General features: G+C 37.2%; 1 protein-coding gene across 1 annotated transcript in view; it reads left to right on the top strand.

The window, feature by feature from the left end:
• The first annotated feature begins 4,190 nt into the window (after window positions 1–4,190).
• The window catches only part of LOC129444463 (nectin-3), an 88,117-nt gene continuing 68,980 nt past the window's right edge, over window positions 4,191–23,327 (top strand). The window contains exons 1-4 of the mRNA XM_073863126.1: window positions 4,191–4,349; window positions 5,699–5,786; window positions 6,433–6,765; window positions 8,369–8,698. Coding sequence (XP_073719227.1) covers window positions 5,714–5,786; window positions 6,433–6,765; window positions 8,369–8,698 — 736 coding nt within the window. The 5' untranslated portion in view covers window positions 4,191–4,349; window positions 5,699–5,713. The remainder of the gene's footprint in view (window positions 4,350–5,698; window positions 5,787–6,432; window positions 6,766–8,368; window positions 8,699–23,327) is intronic.

Raw genomic sequence — 23,327 nt, 5'->3', positions numbered from 1 at the left:
GGTAAGTGATATACTGCACAGGCAGGTTACTCACAACACTGGACCTTTAATACACTCCAAAGCATTCGTGGAGACAGAGGTAAAGGGTTTCTCACTACTGACACTGCTTGGTCCTCTTCGAGGCGTTGCTGTAAACACAGGTAAGTGATATACTGCACAGGTAGGTTACTCACAACACTGGACCTTTGATACACTCCAAAGCATTCGTGGAGACAGAGGTAAAGGGTTTCTCACTACTGACACTGCTTGGTCCTCTTCGAGGCGTTGCTGTAAACACAGGTAAGTGATATACTGCACAGGTAGGTTACTCACAACACTGGACCTTTAATACACTCCAAAGCATTCGTGGAGACAGAGGTAAAGGGTTTCTCACTACTGACACTGCTGGGTCCTCTTCGAGGCGTTGCTGCAAACACAGATAAGTGATATACTGCACAGGTAGGTTACTCACAACACTGGACCTTTAATACACTCCAAAGCATTCGTGGAGACAGAGGTAAAGGGTTTCTCACTACTGACACTGCTTGGTCCTCTTCGAGGCGTTGCTACAAACACAGGTAAGTGATATACTGCACAGGAAGGTTACTCACAACACTGGACCTTTAATACACTCCAAAGCATTCGTGGAGACAGGTAAAGGGTTTCTCACTACTGACACTGCTTGGTCCTCTTCGAGGCGTTGCTACAAACACAGGTAAGTGATATACTGCACAGGTAGGTTACTCACAACACTGGACCTTTAATACAGTTTCTCTCCTCTGGCTCGGGCCTCAACATGCTATTTTCTTCGCACAATCTGCACAGGGCCCGGGCGGCTTCGTTTACTGTCAATACAGCACACACACAGCAAGCTTAGTGAAACACACGGTAAAAGCCACACTCACCACAGCACTCTGCACACGCACTCCACGTGAAGTTTAAGGCTTGGCCGCCTAGGTCTTGGCTGCTCGAGAGGCGGGTTGGGCGTTGTACACGCCAGAGAAAGAGAAAAGATTTCGCAGGCAAATATATTCACAACGCCCCTCTATGTCTTCCGGTTACTTCTTCGGCTCGCCTACGCATTCAATCTCCGCAGGGCCGGTAACCTTCAACACCCCCAAAAAGATAATAGTAACTCCTCTTCTGGATAACACAGAGCGTTTCGTTGTGATTGTTTACTCACACTTGGTTGTCCAACCGATTTCCCAATATACATCCACCAGCGTCGTGTTTGCTTCTCCACATCCAAATCACATGATAACTTCCTTATTCCAACGTCTCCAACCTCTCGTCTTCCCTGAGGGATAAACGTGAGTCAACCCAGCCGATCTCCACCGTAACAACGAGCACAAGCAACGTATGCACAAAGTGCCACCAACAACAACATCTGACACCTTCAAAGCTCTTTATATCCTCAACCTTCTCTCCTCTTCAGCCTATCAGCGATCGCTGTGTTGATCGCTCTCACCTGAACGATATCAGGCTTGATTTAGAGTTTTGGGGAAGCCCCGGGAATTCCGGTGTTTTGCCTCAGTCGTCCTGACGGAACCATTGCCGGGCGGAACCGATCTTACACACTTTTGGTTCCGCCCTCACAGATCGTCACTTGGTGACACAAGATTTGGTATTAAAAATCCTACAGATTTCATTAATGATGCAAGAGACAAATAAGAGGGTTCAGTTTTTGTGGGTTCCAGTAGTGTTGTAGTTAAGACCACCTAAACTGAGATCAAGTCATGACCAAGACCAAGACAGGCCGAGACAAGACCAAGACTTTAAAGGGTCGAAACCGAGTCAAGACCAAGACAGGCCGAGACCAAGTCAAGACCAAGACCATGTCATTGGGGAGAAACTTAAACAATGCTTAAACAATGCCAACATCATATGCCAAACCTGAATAAACTGCATAACATTAATGATAAAAAATAAATTTGTGATGTGCCATCAGTTGTGGTCTTGACAGGTCTTGAAATAAAATTCAGACTCCTCTTTGTCTGAGACCGAGATGAGACCGAGTAAAAATGCGGTCGATTCCAAGACGAGACCAAGACCTTTAAAAAGTGGTCTTGAGACCAAGACCAGTATCGAGAACTACAACACTAGGTTCCAACACATACTGGAGTTTCAGGGAATGAAGAAGCTGACAAATTAGCAAAGCAAACTATGGCAAAAGAAAAAAATAAATATGGACATTATGCATAGTAAACAAGAAATCAAATCAATTATTAAAATGGAGATAAATAAAAATGGCAACAATATTGGGATAATGAAAATAGCACTGCTACATTCAATTCAACCATTGGTAGGAAGGAATTCAAGTGTGAAAAGGAGAGAGGATTGTATTATATTAAGGAAATGCAGATTTAATTTTCCAACAGGACAAAATCTATGGGGTATTGTGAAGAGGAAGATGTGATTCAAACAATGCAGAAGAGGCCACTATCTGAGCAACCTGGACTCTCATAACACCGGAGCAGTGCCACAGACTGATTGACTCCATGCCACGTCGCATTGCTGCAGTAACTCAAGCAAATGGAGTCCCAACTAAGTATTAAGTGCTGTTACATGCTCATACTTTTCATGTTGATACTTTTTAGTTGGCCCAGATTTCTAAAAATCCTTTCTTTGTATTGGTCTTAAGTAATATTATAATTTTCTGAATTTGGGATGTTCCTTAGTTGTCAGTTATAATCATCAATATTAAAAAAAAATAAACATTTGAAATATTTCAGTCTGTGTGTAATTAATTAATGTAATATACAAGTTTCACTTTTTGAATGGGATTAGTAAAATAAATCAACTTTTTGATTATATTATATGACCATCGCCTGTAGTTCTATTTTTAAAAAATGGTCAGTTTGAAATTACCTGTTGGGTTAAAAAGTTTGAAAACCCCTGGTATACAATACACAAGCAAGATTTATCAAGTGTGCAGGGGAAACAGATGTAAAAATAAAAATCTTATATTTTTGGTACTTAGATCATGTATATTGCCAAATAACGTAAGGTAGGCCTACCTTGTGTCAATAAAAGAACAAATATATAATGGACTTCAAAATTTAGTTTTACTTAAGAAAACGTTATATTCATATGAAATATTCAGTTTTTCAATAAACTGCGAGTTTTGCATCAAATTTTTTTTACTCCTGCAATAGACGATTCATTGTTACAACTTTGTAGATACTTTTCCTTTCAGAGGTCATTCGTATCAAGTCGCACTCAAGTTTATTTTAAATCAAAACATGGCGTGTCTTTCTGTAATAGCTTTAACAAAGCCAGATATTTATAACAAATATTTCTGTTAAGCAATAGTTCAGTTTTAGTGCACCTTCTCCATCTCCCCAGTCTTATTTTGCTCAAAAGTAATCGACTATGAACAGGGGTCTCCAATCTTTTTATGAACAAGGGCTACCACAATGAATAATCTGGAGGGATGTAGTCTACTCAAAACATTTTTGTTTTACTTGTTGATTTTATTTTATTTTACTTGTTAATATGCTTTATAATTGTTTAAAATATTAACATGCATTAAAGAAGTCAAGCTAATATAAATATATAATAAAAAAATAATAGCCCTTGTTCATCTTTTTATGAACAAGGGCTACCACAATGAATAAAACAATCTGGAGGTCTATAGTCTATTCAAAACATTTTTGTTTTATTTGTTGATTTTATTTTATTTTACTTGTTGATATGTTTTATAATTGTTTAAAATATTAACATGCATTAAAGAAGTCAAGCTAATATAAATATATAATAAAAAAATAATAAAGTTGAGGCTATTAATAAAATGTACTTTGGTGGGCAACTCACAGACTCAACCTAGTCATCATGTTGTTGAAGACCACTGATTTTGAATATGTCATCCTGCTTTGTTGGAATAATTCCATAGAGTTTGATGATTTTTATAATATAACATGTTAGATTACTGTGTTTAGGCTCATTTGTTGAAGTTATTTATGATAAATAATAAATAATAATTGGGCTTATTCTGGGCTTGTTTTTCAAGCTATGGATTTGTCTAGCGAGACTTGGCACAGTCTGAAAAGCAAATTAAAAGAATTTAGATTTTTTCGGAAATTGCAATAGAGATAATTTAATTGTTGCTATTTGGGGAATATTTTAATCACACCACAAGATGTCGCTAGATGTTTGCTCAGTCTAGTATTTTTTAAAAACGCTTCACACTGAACGTCCCGCCATTCCAAAGCCTGATTGTTATGCTTCCCACGCATTGGCTGCTCCCGCGACCCCACTTCCAGCTCCATCTGTATGCGGAATCACACACACATACAAAGTTACTCTACGACGCTGGTTTTTCCAGTAGCATTGCTTGATCAAAACTAATAAACGTAACCATGCATTGTAAGGTGAGTCTCTCTATTTTTTTTTTTTAAATATTGTTCTAAAAGTAGTTTATGAAGAAAGGTTAAACGAAGGGGGAAGCTGAGGTGTTGAGTGTATGTTGTGTTAAAATAATAGTTAGTATTTTCCTAGTAAATTGTATTTAGCTGTATAGTTAATTAAACCTGAATGTAGCCTGTAGTTTTAGAGGCTTATGTGCAGTTCTTACTATAAATTGTATTTAATAGGGACAATTACCAGTGATATTTTTTCATTTAGTCAAAAATCAGTGCTTTTTAGTAAACTTATTCATAAAGCACACACTCTAAGCACTATAAAATGTATAATTTTTAAATGTGCATAAAGCTGCTTAACATCCAGTTGTGTTTTTTCATATGCTGTGTTCATAAAATGTATTAACAGCTGAAATAAATATGGAGGGGCGGTAGAAGCTTGCCACTTTTCTAAAAAAGAACCTAAAGCTAAAACCACAATTGGCAAACAAACCTCTGGCCTTTCATTTGGGTTCAGCAGGAACGTGTGGCTGCCTGGAAGTATTTGTCATGCGGCCCCCAAATGGTCCTGAAGCACCACACTTTCTGTGGATTTCCTGGCAAAGCTCAGCCACAAGTCATTGTAATCATATACATTGTTTAAGGGGCAGGGCATGCTATTTCCTCGCAAGTTATTTATATACCCATAATACTGCAAATACCAAAAAGGTCAAACCTGCAGGATGCAGATTTTTTTAATCCAAAAATTTGTATCTCGATGAAGTTTTCAACAGCCTTTGTATTTTGCATTTGTATTCAATACCTTTCTTTTCCACAGATTTTTTATTTGGAACTGTTCCTAAGAATTCCATGTATAGCACAACAATCAAATTCACTTCTGATAGAGGCTTTAAACACACTCCTACAGTATAGGACAAATATTGACTTAATGTCTGAGTTGTACATTAGAGTCTATGCAACATGAGATTTCATAACTGTCAAAAGTAAGATAACTTGAGATTTCTCACTGTATGGGCCATTACCAATATCTTCCATTAAAACACCAGATATGTGATTAAGATGATCAAAATTGATCTTATATCTTTAAATTAGCCTCTCATTGCTTATATCTTTAGGCAGTGTCTGAGTACTAATGCCATATGATCTGTCTGTCTGACTTTACAAATCTGTGGTTGTGAGTATATAAATACTTTATTTTTGGCCAAGATGTAATAATAGTCATTTGGGCGGTACTGCCTTGGATATCCATAGCAAATAGGCAGACACGGCATTGTGCAGATTGTCTGTTTGTATTGGACAAGACTAGTTCTTACACAATTCTCTAAATCTGTAACATTCTTTGTCTGACTTTTTTACTTAAGTGAACTTCCGGCAGTATGATGTGCGGATTTATACCAGCTCTGTCCCTACAGGTCTGGGCAACATTGATGTTGCTTTCTTCACTGCAAGGTGAGTGTTCAGCGTTTTCAGCTTTGTTTTAAGCTCTTTTAAAATACCTGAGGCTCTTATAACTGCTTGTAAATGTAATTTTGTTACCAATCAGTGGCGGCCGCCGGCCGGGGACTTCTTTTTTCGAGGGCGCTTTATGCGAAGTTCGTCACAACATGTATGTAGCCCGTCGTGTGTGGTTCGTAATTTCAAAATATGTGTTCTGCGCGTTGAGTGATGCAATGTGCATCACATGTCTTGTCAAGTGCCTGCTGCATACGCGTCTAAAGGGTTATGGGAAAAGAGACGGTCGCGTTTGCCAGATGTGTCTTGCGTGTATTTTGTGAACGTAAGCGTCTCTTTTATAATAAACGGTTTTGACGTCACGTGTGCGCAAGCAGGCTCTTATTTTGACAAAACATGTGAAGCACATGGTTCACACGACGCAACAAACACACACTTTAAAAACACACGCAACACACATGACACACTGAACACACACTTTGAATTTGCGCCCCTCGGATGAGCAGTCACGGGCCGCCACTGTTACCAATTAAAATGTTTTACACACAGGTTTTTTATTTTTAAGCTTTGAATTTGATCCAGTCTTTTGGTTTGTTCATTATACTTCCTTTGGTTATGTAGTTTGTTGATTGTTGTTTTCTAGGTAAGGTCATTGCACCATCACATCTGCAGGCAATAGCTGGGTTTCCATTCATGATGGAATGTAATATTACCATGGAGAAAGGGGAGGTTCTAAAACAGGTGCTGTGGTTAGACATGGCAAATAAAACAATATTGCACTATCAACCTGAAAAGTATGACCATGTCACCAAAGTGGATGAAGTTCAGCTCACAGCAAAAGCTGTAGGTCATCGTGCTCACACTAGCATCATCACCATTTCTAGAGCTGTGCCAGCCAATGAGGGCTGCTACCAATGTCTTTTTGATGTCTACCCGACCGGACAACAGAAAGGAAGGATGTGTCTCTCACTATTAGGTGAGGCAGACCACTTCTGAACTTTCTAAAAATGGTTCAAACTCAGCTTTCGCATTCTTTATGTTCTTTAACCCTCCCACATATATTTTTAATTGATAATTTAAAAGAAAACATTTTTGAAGTGGTCATAGGCTGTGATTTTGCAGATATTACTTTGCAGAGTATTACAGGGTTTTCGTTAGGCACTGAAAAGTTGTTAAAATGATTTTGCGAAAATGATGGCCTTAAATGGCATTAGAAAGCATTCAATTTTATTTGTACATGCATTCAAATTGTAAATTAGTTTTGAAGTAAAACATGAAAAAAATATTTTAAATGTAGTTTTTAGAATGAATAACTAATTTGTCCCGAAATTTGGACATTGGCATGATAACACAAAGAGCTGTGGTAACCCAGATGTTAAAAGAGCGGCTGTCTGGGTCCTGGAAAAGTGCAATGCACTAAAAGAAAACCTTGCAGACATAGACAAGTGAAAATTCCAGCAAAAGTGTCTAGAAGAAGACGATTATAAGACATGGTTGCAGCCCGTTGGTGGTCAACATGGAGAAGCATTTTGCAGTGTTTGAAAAAAATAATTTAAGCTTAGTTGGCACGATGGGTGTCAATGGATCTCACATGCAGTCCGATAGCCACAAATCTGCTCTAAAAAGCAGGTAACCACAGGAAAAGGCAGGATACCTACCCTAGGTCTAGTTACTTTTCTGTGACCAACAAAGTAACCTCAGCCAGTAATACTACAACCACAACTAGAGGTCTTCACAAAGGACTATATTTCAAATGGTCAATCAGGTCGGGTTCGGGTCCATCTATCAAATAATAGACAGGTCCGCAATCGGGTATTAAATTGACATTTCTCTGTTCTGCACGGGTACGGATCTAACTCTTAAATATAAGACGGGTCCGGATTGGTTCTATGTAGCACATTCACGGTCTATTTAGGTTCAACCTCTAATATGCATCTAATGAAGGTCTTTCTGAGTTGTTCCAGGCAATGTTTCCTGATTCACAATTAGCCAAATTTATTACCTGTGGAATGTACAAAACCAGCTACATTTTAAAGTTGTTGTAAAATACATTTTAAAATAACATTTTATGCTGCCTTCTGGGCCATTTCTAATTCATTTCAGAGTAATAGTTTATTTAAATGATGCAGCTTTTAATTTTAATATTTTTAAAAGGATATGGATGTTTTAGAAATCATTGTTCATTGGGGTTAGTCATGGGTCCTGTATGGCATTAACAATATAAAAAATGGCATTAAAAAGCATTTAGAAACACTGCACCCTAAAATAGTCTCATGATTACTCACTGTTATTAGCAGTTGTCACGTTACGCTTTTAGGATGATTAAAGAAACGTGACAGAATTTATATATATTACTGTAGTGCCAAACAGGATGTGGTTAACAGCCCCCATCCTGCACAACCCACCATACTTAAACACTGACAGCAAACTAATACGTTAACCACAATAGTCTACAAAAATAAGTGGCAGGTTAAGATGTTATGACCCTGAGAGCAGCATATGTTACTCACATAGCTTGAACATGTTCCTAATACTTTCAAAACTGTAAAATCTCATCTTTTTATTTGTATTCCCTTTAGCAAAGGTGGAGATGATGGGTAATAAAACAGTTGTGAGTGGAAAGCCTGTCACCCTTTCGTGCAATTATATCCTCAATAAGCAAGCTCTGCAGGTTGTATGGACAAAAACAGCTGAGCAGGGAGACACCACTGCTGTTGCTTCATATATCAGGAATGGGAGGCCCATCGTTGAGGCACCTTTCTGGGGACGGGTAACTTTAAATCCATCCCTAAGCCAAACCCAGCTCTCCATTCAACAGGCTCAGACAGAGGATGAGGGATGTTACACCTGTGAGTTCCACACATATCCAGATGGCACTAAGAGTGCAATTGCTTGTCTCTCTGTATATGGTAAGTCCACACCTCCATGATGATGGAGTTTACAGATTTTAAGTATATTTACATAGATATTCCCTAGTGCTTGGCATCAATTATTTTATTTCTATATTAACATGCATTCTTGTATAGATGAATGGATTGTATAAATTACAGATAAGTAAACATAATGAAGTTTCAATGATAAATGGAAGAATTCAGCAAAAATAGATGAGGAAATGTGTTAAAACACAAGATTGTTCCTCTTTTTGAAAGTTACAAAATAAAGGTAATGTGTCCATTAAGGAAAATGTACATGAATTTCACAGGTACTTTACCCAAATCAACATGTGATTTTTGTGTAGGTTTGGAACATTTCACATGCTCTTTAAATGTGTGAACACGTGCTCAGATGGGAAACTACTGCACCTTTTTCCGTAATGGTTGTTTAGGTATTTAACAGCCACACACCAAACTCAGACCCCTTTTCTCTGTGTTCCGGGTCTTGCAATGTTTTTTAAAAAAATGTTTGTGAGTGGGTGCATTTGAAAGAATGTGAAAGAGAAAGTGGGAAATACAGAAAGATAGTGTGCGTATGTTTGTGTCCGCTTGTGCATACAAATAAAAAAAGATACAATACGAAGTCGTCTACATAGTGGGGAGGGGACTACCCAACAGTGCATTGGATAAAAATGTATGAAATATTAATGTAAATGTAAAAATGGTGTTATAGGGACTATAAAATATCATAAGTACAGTTTAAAATTAATAACTCACAATGGGAAGTTTTCATTGGCCTATTGCTAGGTTATATTAGGGCATTCAAGTAGTTTTTACAAACAAACCTTACAAAAAACATTACTGGTGTGTGTCTTGAGACAAAACAATGGCAATGATATATGTTAAGATATATCGGTGCAAGATGTGTTTAAATTAAGACAGATCAATCATGCATTTTAGTCTGGGACTAGGATAAGACCTCTCTAGGAAACTGCCCTGTCTCTATAGCAGAACATAAGCCCAGTCTAAAATTAAATCATGTATTTTTAGGGATGTCACAAATTCAAATTAATCATGCACATTAAAAAATACCCCATAACAACATTTAAAATCATTGTGTTAGACTTAGCTTAAGAAAATAATGATATGTCTTGATAAACATTAACCTTATTACACACCATATAATGTTATAAACATAATCAACAAGTGTATTTTGTGCATATAGCCTAAGTGGTGCAGTGTTTAACAATGAAAAAGATACGATTTTAGGATGTTATTTAATAATTACGACAAGACCATTATGTAATATTAGACACCAAAAACCAAAGTGGAGAAGATGATCATTAATTAATTTTTGCGTCTGATATGAACGTAATTCATTAAAACCTTGAACGTAGATTAAAGCAATAAACCCCAAGAAGCACTGGGTTACCAGTGCATTTTATAACAGCTAAGGGGCGTTGTTAGGCACGACGCGAAGCTGTTATAAAATGCACTGTAACCCCACTGCTTTGCAGGGTTTATTGCGTTTATAAAACGGTTACATCATATGCATAGCAGGGTTTCACAAAATGAAACACAAATAAGTTGTAATTATATTAGTACAAATATTACTCTTCCGCCAAACAAAGTAGTTCCTCAGAATCAAGTGTGGCTGCAACAAAGCGCGGTTCCCAACCAACACAAACGCAGCAAAGACACAATGAAAATATGATTAAAGACTGTGGTGTTTATTTTTTATAAATCAACATTCATCTAAAATATACAATACCATTTATATTGTGCAACTGTTGAAGTGATGATCAAATATGCATGGAAGCATGCTTAACTCTTTCCCCGTCAGTGTTTTTTTTTTAAGTTGCCACCCAGTTTTAGTTTAATGCCTTACAGAAAAATTATCTTATTTAAAGAAACATAAAATATCAAATGAAAGAAACCAAAAACAAAACAAAAAAAAAACGTTTCATCCTACCTTCATTATCACCTCTCAAATTTTCAGCTAAAAGCGGAGATAATTCCATTTTTGTGAAGAACTTTAGTAAGAGATCAGATTCAACGCTGTTGTGTTGAGTGAATGCGTCAGTGTTTAAGTTGGGTAAGATTGCCATCTAGTGGATAATAGCGGAAATATCAATAAGACAAAAACAACTCAGAGAACGTATTCTCTTTATTGACGAAATAACTCAACAATATTTATTGACATTTATCTGGATATCGCCATAATTGTGCAAAGGTAGAAAAATTTAAATATGATTAAAGACTGTGGTGTTTATTTTCATAAATCAGTACGCAGCAACAGTGGCGCAGTGATACTTGTGATGCGGTCTGAACTGTGGGGTTACCGGTGTATTTTATCACGGTCTAAGAACGCGTTCAACCAATCAGAATGAAGAACCAGAACGAGCCGTTTTATAAATAAAAATGAACACTTTTCAGAATTTTAAACTGTGATTCTGTTAGCAAACATGGTGAAAGAGAAACTACAGGAAAGTTAGGCTAGCTAGTGGATTATATCAAAAACCATGAGGACATCAACATGCCCATAATTTAGTGAATCCTCACCTCCAGATGAAGTAATAAACTGGACTGATTATTTAAATGTTGACATAATCATGTGCATTGTTAACTCTCCGGATTTTGTTTTGTTTCGTAGCTCTGCTTCACTCGTTTATTTCTCCACAGGGACTGTTTGGTTAGTGTCGTGTGAGCTGCAGACTGCGAGCAGATTGGATTTCATTTGGCGCTACGCAGACCGCTTGGTGATGTCAAAGTACCGCGAGAGCGATTAGAAAGCAGACTTCCCCGTGTGATTTCTCGAATCGCTCTCGCGGTAATCTGATGTCATACTTCTGGCTGTTGTTGAACCACATGAATACACCAGTCTGCTTTACAGTCACTTTTGCGCCGTGATAATTTGATTTCATATGATTATCGGATCGTGCACTGCCGCATGAAGTCAAATGCGCTAAATACCAAATACCCGACTGTATTTGAGGTTCAACCCGTCAAAGTAGCAAGTGGAGCATGCGAATGGTGAGTGATTCAGATGTCAATTTATGAATGAAAGTGTCAAAGGTTTGTCACACACTGTTAAGTATTTTCACGCTTTTTTAAATGGGTATACGGAAATCCTTGACCATCAGTGGGTATACTGCGTATACCGGCGTATCACGTTAGATTACAAACAAACAAGAAAAAACAGAGTTACAAGACCATAGCCTACTCTAGTAATCTTTTTCATACTGAGCGCTTCATTTTCGCGTTGCTCTTTCTCGTTATCTGTAAAGCTCATTCATGACTCCCATTTCGCGTACTCGCTATTATACTATGGGTTTCAAAAGCAGTAAACTCAGCGCGTCATATTCAGCACCAAGATGACTGACATATATATATTAACGAATTAAATGCAGCACCAAACAATTCCGCACCAACCAATAGGCTGTAAAATAAAAAATGAAAACGACTGAACAAATCAAACGAACGCAAGCAAGCAAGCAAGCAAGCACGGAGGCCCCTATTGGCCGGGGCCCCTGGGCTCAAGCCCAATCAAGCCCAATGGTAAGTCCGGCCATGGTTACCACACTCACATAGACAATAGCATCCAGCTGCAGCCCCGCAGACTCACCTCCGGCTAGACACCAGTGGCTGGACACCAGGGGCACGTTCAATCTCACACCGGTGTGCAACGTTTTGCTATGGTTTCCAGGTTGAATCACATGTTTCCTGGAAACAGTGTGCAACAGGTTTTAGAAGCGTTTTCTCTTGTTTGGTGGGTGTGTCAGAAATGTCGGCCCAATTAGCGGCAAGATGAATAAAACCACGCGGTAGTAAAGAGACAGCTCGCTCAATGGGTTGAAGTTGGAATGTTGTCTTTCATTCTGGACGGCAAGGTCAGTGACTGTAACATCGAGGGTATTTTACAGTATTAAACACACATTTATAATGATTTCATCAGGCTTTAGAAACATTTAAAAAAAGAACACAAAGAATGGCCTCTCAGTTACTGTAGTTGCAACTCTTGCGTCATCACAACAGGGTGTTCAATGCATCACCGTTTCTGTTTAATAAACGTTGTGCAACGTTTTGTCGGGGCTGAACGCAGCCCAGTGGACAGACAGCCTACGTAATTTCCGTTTCGCCGCTAATTTCCGTTTTCACCGCTGGATGAACAGCAATTTTATTTAATATTTTCACCTCTGGATAGACAGCATATTTATTTAATATTTTCACCTCTGGATAGACAGCATATTTATTTTATATTTTCACCTGTGGATAGACAGCATATTTATTTTATATTTTCACCTCTGGATAGACAGCATATTTATTTTATATTTTCATCTCTGGATAGACAGCATATTTATTTTCGGTTTTCACCTCTGGATAGACAGCATATTTATTTTTTATTTTCATCTCTGGATAGACAGCATATTTATTTTATATTTTCATCTCTGGATAGACAGCATATTTATTTTCGGTTTTCACCTCTGGATAGACAGCATATTTATTTTTTATTTTCACCTATGGATAGACAGCATATTTATTTTCGGTTTTCACCAGTGGATAGACATTCTTTGCAGGCTTAATTGCACACGTCTTTTCCGTATTGTCATTTTACTTTAATGACTTAAAATATATAATATAAAATCTGTGTGCAAATTGAAATATGATCTTTATAATATCTCTTTACATAAAACAATTCTCAATACACTGAAAAAAATGATTCATTCAATTTAATAAATTTTTTTAAGGTAAGTGGTTGCAATCAATTTATTTAAGCTACATTTAAACAAAAGTTTTATATTTTATTTTACTTTACTAATCTTTTTTGTTTAAATATAGCTTAAATAAATTGATTGCAACCACTTACCTTAATAAAATTGATTAAATTCAATGAATAATTTTTTTCAGTGTAATATGCTTAATATTATAACATCAATAATTCATGCAAACTGCATTTACAAGAACCACCTTGAAAATATATATTTAGCAATGCTGACATCGCGGGCACGCGCGTCGAATTTCTGGGTCGAAGAATCTGTTTTCAGCCCACGCAGTACTTTTAAATGTGTGTCATGCAAGATCCACTTCTCGCCGCAAGGTTGTAGTATGTTTTTACTAAATACGACATCAAATAGGTCAAGTCCGACCACCGGAAGCGTTTGATATTTTTAACTTTCAACAAATTTTGTCATCATACCTAATATATTGTTCAGATAATTTCACAATTTTTTTGTGACTTAAATTCAGCCTAGATCAATGGAATATAACGTTTTGTCATTACAACAGACTTGTACATGTTAATTGACCACCGTTTTTTTTTTGTAAATGTAACCACTTCTGTTTTTAAGATATACGTAGACTCACATGATCAGACAATTTACCAAACAATCCAGATCAAATTAACACTTTGTGGTTTTGCAATATTTATTGGAAATTACACACATCTTAGTAAAATTAGACAAATCTGACCATCAGAATGAAGATGCAACAGTCAGGCCCGTAAGGTTGTGGGGGAAGTGCCGATTTCAAGAGAAAATAAAACATGAACCGTTCCAAATAAACTATTGCACACTGTGCACACCACATTTCATTCCTGCCCCCTAAAACTGTCTAGCTAGTTTGTGCATTTGAATTCTGACATGACCTCTAAATCATCGACAGTTTATTATTTTTTCTTACCGCTGACATGTGCATGGCGCGTCAAATTTGAAAAGTGAATGACGATACGGAAATGATGTCAGCTGTCCATCCACTGGTGTCTAGCAAGAAGTGAGTCTGCGGGGCTGCAGCTGGATGCCTCTCCACATAGACGTCCGTTGTAAGAATGGAATGCAGAAGTAACAGCGTGTCATGTAGTGACCCATAGTTCCTAACGCAGCACTGAAGCCCATTCATTTCAATGGCACCTGCTGGTATATCGATGAAATTACCGTTTCTCTTTACATTTTCGGACATTTTATGAATATAGTCAACAGTGATATTTTATGAACTCTGCTGTAGGTAATGATTATCGTTAATAATAACTAGTAAAATTTTTATATTTTAATGAGTTGTGTATAATGTGTGAATAATATAGATTTAATGGTTTAATATTTTATTGCTGGTGGCCATCTACTTTATACTTATCTTTTTTATCTATTACGAGTAACACTAGGGGGCAACAGCGAGAAGCTAAATGCCTCATAAGAAAGTCACACTGCTTCACAATGCTGCTATGTGTTTCATTGTGTTTGGTAAGTAATACGAGTGATGTATCCTTGAAAATCATGTATAATTATATTAACATTTAATGTCTACTATAAATACAATTAAATATGAATTTAGTGTGTTTCTGTTATGTTTCACTGTTACAAATAACCACATCTTTTTTGTGATTTTAATATAGTAAATAACCACATCTTTTTTGTGATTTTAATATAGTAAAAGTAGGAATTATGTTTGTAGCAGATTGATAGCCATTTATATAGCCATATTTTTGCTAGAAAAATAAAAGATAAACTGTGTTGCTGTAGTTGGTATAGATAATCACAGTTATCTTTGGGTCACCATTAACTGTTTAGTTTTATTAACTGATTTACTGTATTTCCATCACTCCCTAGTAAAAAAGCGTTTTCGTAACCCTCTCTTTATACGACTCTGGTTTGGGATGAGGGCCAGTGCTATTACTAGCCGCTTTTGCACTATCGGGCCTGTGCGAGCCAGGGCTTCAAACGTGCCTCACGGAGCCAATAGCCTCAGACCTCCAGCTGTTTAGCCAAAATCATGACGCGTTTGCATTGTCAAGCCAATAGCGCCGCAGCGCTTCAGAAAACCCCGCCCTTAATACGCCTACCTGGATGTAACGTAACACAACTCCGCCTGTTTTACCGTGAGGAAGTCACTTCAATCTGACAGGAGACGGGAGTGAGATCGCATCATCATACAACAAACATAATGAAAATAACTGAGGCGGCTGTTTGCACAGTGAAAGCCAAGATGAGAAGATAGAGATGTTTGCTCCATCTGCGGTGTTAATCTTGAAGTTTATGTTGGCTGCACACGAGCGATCTCACGACGAGACGATATCAGATCAATAAGCAGTAATAAACTTTATGAAGTAGGATAATTACAAATAAAGCGTTCATCTACCTAATGTGCCATTATACACAATATTTTAAAGAATATAACGAGTCCTAGTTTTACATTTATGTAAAATAATCTTATTTTAAAATACAGGTATGCACGTGTGTCTAAATATAACGTTAAGTTTGTAATTATAGTTCTATGGCGATGTAAACATACTTACACATTATAAGAGGTGTGATATCTTTAATCATGAAAACGTTAGTTGAGCATCACATGAAACACAAGGTAACTGTCTAATAGTTATTTCAATAATGTGTCAATCAATAAATACTTTTGTCTATAAAGAACTGCCTCGAATAGCTGAATAGGACTGAAAATCACTTTACTTGCATCTCAAAAATAAAAACGTTTGAGAAATCATTAGAAAATGTGCTCGTTAAGAATCAACTCTGAATATACACAAGTATTTAAAAAGCTATGTTACAGTGGTTACAAGTTAATGATGGTTATATTTACCATTTTGTTGCATCTTACCATTTCTGTGTTTCAGATGTGATCCTTATAAAGCAATAATTTTCAATAAACTGACAAGCAGCCGTAGTAATAATAGCGCGGTACTTTATTTACATGAAGTTTATATCAGTTCACAAACAGGTGTATTTAAGACATCTTCTCCAGACGGATTTCAACATCCATGGCTCCTGTCGTCTCATCATCATCATCATCATCTTCGTTTCATCTCCTGCTCTTTCATCTGTTGCTGTGTCATCTCTCATATACAAAATAAAAACTCCTGGATGACAAACTGAAAGCTTTACGTTGGCATTTTTTCTGTAATACGGACACAAAAGAATAAAGCAGCACATGTGATGTTTTGTATAAAGGGTTTGTAAATACACATACAGTATACCAACATATAAAGTTTGCTACATTCACATAAGAGTTAAATTAAACTCCAAAATACCAGAAAGCATGGCGATGACTAATATAATAAAACCATGGTTACTTTTTCTAAGGGCTGACTAAAAAATTCAACAGAGATGACAATATAACACAATAAACTTAGCATATTAACTCACCGACTGTAGATACCATCGTGACTTGAGTGATCGCTTCATTAATACATGGACGATGAAATGATGATCCAACACACATCTTTAATTTCTCAGCACTGTTGCACTTTAAACACTTTGTTCTGTGCCCGAAACTTTATAAACTTCTCCCGAACCGGTAGCTGTGTGCGCCGGATCCTTAGCGTGGCGAGTTCGGCGTTGTAACGCGTCTTTGTTTTTTACATATGCAGATCATTTTCTTCAGTCCGAAGTACAAACATAGCAGGCATCTTCCGTTAAACAGTAAATTACTGGTGATCCCGATTATTTTTAAAGTTTTAAATCTGCAGACAGATGGATGCGCATCTTGCCAGAGACTCAGATAAACTCCGCCTTTGACCTTTACCACTCCCCTAGCCCCGAGAAGCCCGCTCTGGCCCAAGGAATTCGGCGGGCCAGAAAAGCCGGGCCGTAAGCCCCAACGAAGCACCAGTGAAGCACGATCATGCCCCGGAAGTGACAATGCAAACGCCACAGGCCTCGGCAGGCACTGGCACGCCCGCTTGAAGCCCGATAGTGCAAACACGGCTACTGTTTCTAAAAGGGAGCTCCATTCTGTTTGCTTTCCTTCTGTTGATTTTCTAAACCAGTCTGGCTCTTGTCACTTAAAATGCTCACATAGCCTCAGCAGTGAACACAGCAAACGTCTCTCTTCTATTTGTCAGAGTTTGTTTTGTTTTTCTTTGCTTTTTTGACTTATGTCACAGAGCATCTCTGTGACAGAGATGGAGTCTGCTGCAGACATGACCTCTGTCAGACAGCTTGCCATGAGCATAACAACACAAGGGATGTCTTTTGTCTAGTTGAAGCTACCACTTACAGTAACACTTCAGACAGTTGTTTATTACTGGATGTTTATATAAAGTCATGTACATGTATCATTTGTTGTAATGGCACAATTTTTAACTGTTGTTAAAATTCTTAAATGAATTGTCAAGGATTCTTAGCTATACGGATGGATGGAATGATGGATCTCCCCAACCAAAAGTACAAAACCATCAACTTTATATCTGGAAATAATCTGTAAACATCTCACCAGTTTTTTTTAATTTATTTTTATTTATTTAAAAGGGACAATAAATATTAAGGAAACATAATAGCTTTTCAGCCATATGAATATGCCAGAATTAGCCCCCATGCTATTTTACACCTGTAGTCCCTTACCAGGTCACCAACAGTGCTTAATGACACAACAAAACATTTAACTATGAATTAACATAAGTCAGACATCACAGCAATGAAAGAAATCAACACAAACTCCTGTTTACACTAACAACAGGAAATACCACAATTAACAAAACATACCCTCTAACATCATAGACAGACTCATGACATAGAATACATATCTAGACATACGCAGTGAATTGCTATTCTATATAAATAAATATATTCCCCTATTCCCTCAGTGTTTACAAATTTGATGTGTAATTAGCCATAGTTTCAGATGGTTCTTAAAACTGAGATAGGTCGGACATTCTCTTACATCAACAGGTAGCCTGTTCCAGATCTCTGATCCTTTGATTGATAGTGCATATTGTCCAAATGTTCTGCGTCTATAAGGCACAATACAGTCTCCTCTCATAGCAGCCCTGGTTACATTTGTTCCTCTACCCATTTGTTCCTTTACCCATGTGACACTTGTGTATTTATTTACATGTTTTCACAGTGGAAAATAATAAAATATAATAATGATAATATATAATAATAGGTCGATGATGTTTTAATGAGATTTCACATCTGCAACGTCATAGATATAACGTTTTCATAATTTGAAAAAAGGCATGAACACCAAAACCTTCAAACCTTTCAATTTGAAGTTTTAGGAATTAAAGAGCACCTATTTCATTGCTAAAAAACAACGTTATTTTGTGTATTTGGTATAATACTGTTACGATCCCAGATGGTGTTTGGGGTATGGATGGGATGTATCAATATGAAATGATTTAAAGTTTTATTTTGGTGTGTGTGTGTGTAGCAGTCAAAGACAGAAACAACAAATATAGTAGGCAAACGGTAATTTATTTATATACACACGTGTTCAGTGGTGGTGACAAGTGAAAAGGTGATGAATAATATTTACAATATTTACATTAACAAGTAAAAAAGACACAAAGGGGAAAGGGACACGAGCGGTGATGAATAATATTAACAATATTTACATTAACAAGTAAAAAAAGACACAAAAGGGAAAGGGACACGAGCGGTGCCAAAACAAAGAAATAAACTAAACTAATCCGCACTAGCTAGAATTTTACCCTCTAACCTAAGCTACAAAGGAAAGGTAACAAGATAAATCTTCAGCATCACATGATGCAATCACAAAACCTGTGGCTTAAACTGGTACTGCAATCACACAACTGGTGGCAAATAGACAAAATGACAACATAAACATCAGTTGAGGGCTGCAACTCCACTTTTTAAATGACAATATCCTGGTCAGACCACTGTTGTCAGTGATATAAGTATTTAAAATGAAAAGGATTTCCTAATGTCTAGTGACATAGGGCCATTTTATGATTAATTGATATAAATTTCTTACATACTGTTCCTTTAACAAAGTCACAAACAAACAGAGTGAATGAACACTAACGTACAGACGCAGAACGAGTGACTTACAAACTGGGTAAACGAAAAGACTGACACACAAGAAAAACAACAATCGGGATCGGATGTTGATTGGTGGATCGACGAGTGACGTCACACAGGATAATTAAGATTGACAGGAAAGGTGTTCAATGGCAGGGATCTGAGGAGACAGATAGCAGAAAAGAGGGAGAGAGAGCGAGAGAACAAAAAACACAGAGAACCGACAAAACAGCACGTAACAAATACAATGTGTTTGTGTGGTTTATGGTTAAAAAACACATTTTTGTAGCTCCAGATTTCACTTTCTTTCTGAAATGCACAGATTTGAAAAGCTCTGTGTTCCTTATTGACCAGCTAATTTGTAAAATGATGATGAACAATGCGCACTAGGAACAGTAGGAAATTAAAGCTGCAAGCAGCGATGAAAGGGCCCTCGCACCCATGGCCACTGCCAGCCGATGCCCTTAGAAAAGCAGTGAACAGTGGGGGATATGCATTTAAGTGAGTAAATATAGGAGGAATATGGCAATGTTACTTTGCAGCAGGAGGCACAATAACTAAAACTGAATAGTGTACATAAATGCCTTCAGTCCTAGAGTCTTATTAAATATAATTAGAGCACAGATTGAACACTGTATGTTTAAGATAATGTAAAACATGCCTGTTCACCGTGCCAGTAGGTGACGCTATGACTGAACTGAATATTGCCATGTTGATGTGTTTAGTCCTGGACTCTTATCAATCATGTAAAGAGAAGCAGATTGGACATTGCATAATCAGTGTAAAACATGTCAATTCCTGTTGCCAGCTGGTGGCATTATGACCATAAGTGAGTATTGCCATGTAGATGTGTTCAGTCCAGGACTCTTATTAATCATGTGAAGTTTGGGACAAATCCAACATTGCATAATCATTGTAAACATGTCACTTCCTGTTGCCAGCTGGTGGTACTATGACCATAAGTGACTATTGCCATGTAGATGTGTTCAGTCCAGGACTCTTATTAATCATGTGAAGTTTGGGACAAATCCGACATTGCATAATCATTGTAAACATGTCACTTCCTGTTGCCAGCTGGTGGCGCTATAACCATAAGTGACTATTGACATGTAGATGTGTTCAGGTCAGGACTCTTATCAATCATGGGAAGTTTGGGAATGATTGGACATTGTAGGCCTGAGTTCCAGCAATCTGTTTCATAGTGAAACATCAAATTTTGGCGGGCCGGAACAGACACAAATTTTAACATAGAATCAAATCCTTTGCAATTTAGCATCACAAAGGCCTTAAGATGAAACTCACCAAATATGATGATGATCCGACGAAAACTGTAGGAGGAGTTAGTTAACTCATTCACCGCCAGCCTTTTTGAGAAAAGTTGCCCACCTGCATTTTTGTGATTTTAACAAAATTTTCACAAAATTCCTTGCAGGAAAAATCATTTTCTATAAATATATAAACATACAAATTATATCAAATTAAAGAACACACCCTCTGCTTTCAAACAAACAATAAACAAACAAACAAACAAACAAAATGGGAAAAAAACGTTTCATTATATATTTACTTTTTCTACTTAATTTAACCACTGAAATATGGATATTTCTCTTCAAAAATACATTTTGAGCAAAAAGCTTAAAAAATTGCGTTTTTGTAAAGGAATTTATGTTAGAGATCAGACTCAGAATGACTATCAAACATAAAGGCAGTTTAAAAAAATCATTAAATCTTTTTAATTTCTGTTTTTGATAAATTCGTTCTGGTGCCATCTAGTGGATAAAAGCGGTATTACACTTTCACTTTGAAATTCGTCCAAAAAGGCATATTTATTAGTTAAATATGAACTCATAAATGACGAGATAACTCGTCAATGGCGGTGAATGAGTTAAAGTATGACTGCTGGAAATATGAAAAACTGAGCGGAAATCTGAGAAATAATTAAAAATAGCTGACTTCCTGTTTGGTGTAGGGCGTTGCTCCAAGAGACTTTTTTGTAAGGCTTGTAATAATACATGAGCATACCGAAATTCGTACATGTACATTAAACACAGTCCAAGGGCTGCTTCGTTAAATATTTAAAAGTGGCACTGAAAGATGCCCCTTCAGGTTGCCAGCTGGTGGCGCTATGACTATAAATGAAAATTGAAATGTAGATGTGTTCAGGTCAGGACTCTTAGCAATCATGTGAAATTTGGGACATATCAGACACTGCATGCCTGAGTTCCAGCAACTTCCTGTTTCATGGGAAAACATCGAATTTTGTCGGGCCAGAACCGACACAAATTTTTACGTAGAGTTAAATCCTTCGCAATTTAGCATCACAAAGGCCTTAAGATGACACTCACTAAATATGAAGATGATCCGACGAAAACTGTAGGAGGAGTTCGATAAAGTATGACGCCTGGAAATGACAAAAACTGCGCCCATATCATAAAAATAACTCTGAATAGCTGACTTCCTGATTGGTTTACGGCTTCATTCCAAGAGACTTTTTTGTAGGTCTTGTCATGCTACAGAAGCGTACCGAATTTCGTAATTGTACGTCAAACACAGTCCGAGGGCTGCTTTGCTGAAAATTTGCAGGTGACACTATAGAGCTTTTTTCCCACGCCAAATTCCAAAGCCTACACCACATGTAAATTTTCACCACTCTTGACATCTGTGTAAAGTTTCATGAGTTTTCGAGCATGTTTAGGGCATCTAAAGTCCCACTGAATTCGGAGAAAAATAATAATAAAAACTCCTTGAAGAACAATAGGGTCCTCACACCCCGGTGTGCTCGGGCCCTAACTACAACTCCTATAAGCACTCCCTGCACCCAGCGCAATGTACAGTAGGGTTTACCATAGAGAGCTCAAGCGTTGATGGATTTGCGAATGCACAAGATGCAGTCTGAGCACATACACGCACACTTCGGGAAAGATAAAACAATTGAATGGAAGTGATTGAAGAGATTTAAAGTGCGTGCATACTCTCTGATTTGCACATCATATTAATGTAGGCTTACGTTACTTTGGGCAACAATAATGCCCTTTTGACATTTGTCAGTAAAAGTCTTAAAAGCCTTGAAGTCTTAAATCGCTTTTAACAGAAACCATGATCAAACTTATAAAATACAATCTGCATAAACAAGTTGACAGTAAAAGTCACATTTAATCATATAAAATGTATTTTACCAACAACAAAATTGTGGCCAGTGAAAATGCTAAATGGCTATTAACTTTGGAAAACAACTAGCCACTTTGGCTGGTGAGCAAAAAAGTTAATGTCAAGCCCTGGTGATTGGCCTGAAAACCTCTGACGTCAGCTGGAAAGTTGATGCTCCTTTACATGTTTGAAAGATTCGGTCACAATGCAATGCTAACAGGAGTTTACTTACAGGCTGTGAGTCCGAAGCGGGGGGAATTATGATAATGTCGGTCTTCTCTACATCACCAATCCCAGGAAGAAAACTGTTGCCTTAAATCTGTGTGTTTGTTGTCATCCAAGAAAAGAGATTTACGTTGAAGACGATAACTCGCATAATCATTTACTTTGGAAAATGTAAGTTTTGCGTCAACATGGACTAATACACACTTACACACCAAAGGAAATGTAAAAACGTAAATCGGTCAATAGGTGCTCTTTAAAGTTAAAGATTTAAAAATAGACGACCCACTGGCGACCAACAGATTATGCACTCTTAGCATTCTTATCTATACAGTAGCAAAATAGCGGTGTGTTGCTCAGAAACGCACAGAATTTCTGATTTGTTCTATATTTCTTTGGGACTAGCCAAAATAGAGCAAAAACGTGCCTAACAATGGTTCAGCTGTTACTTATTCACGATACAGCACAGCCTCTTGTACCTTATTGCTTAAGTAACAGCTAAAAGGGATGCAGACCTGAAAGAAAGTTATAAA

Source organism: Misgurnus anguillicaudatus, chromosome 3, assembly GCF_027580225.2.
Source record: "Misgurnus anguillicaudatus chromosome 3, ASM2758022v2, whole genome shotgun sequence".
Taxonomy (NCBI): Eukaryota; Metazoa; Chordata; class Actinopteri; order Cypriniformes; family Cobitidae; genus Misgurnus; species Misgurnus anguillicaudatus.
This window is presented reverse-complemented; position numbering and strand designations above follow the sequence as displayed.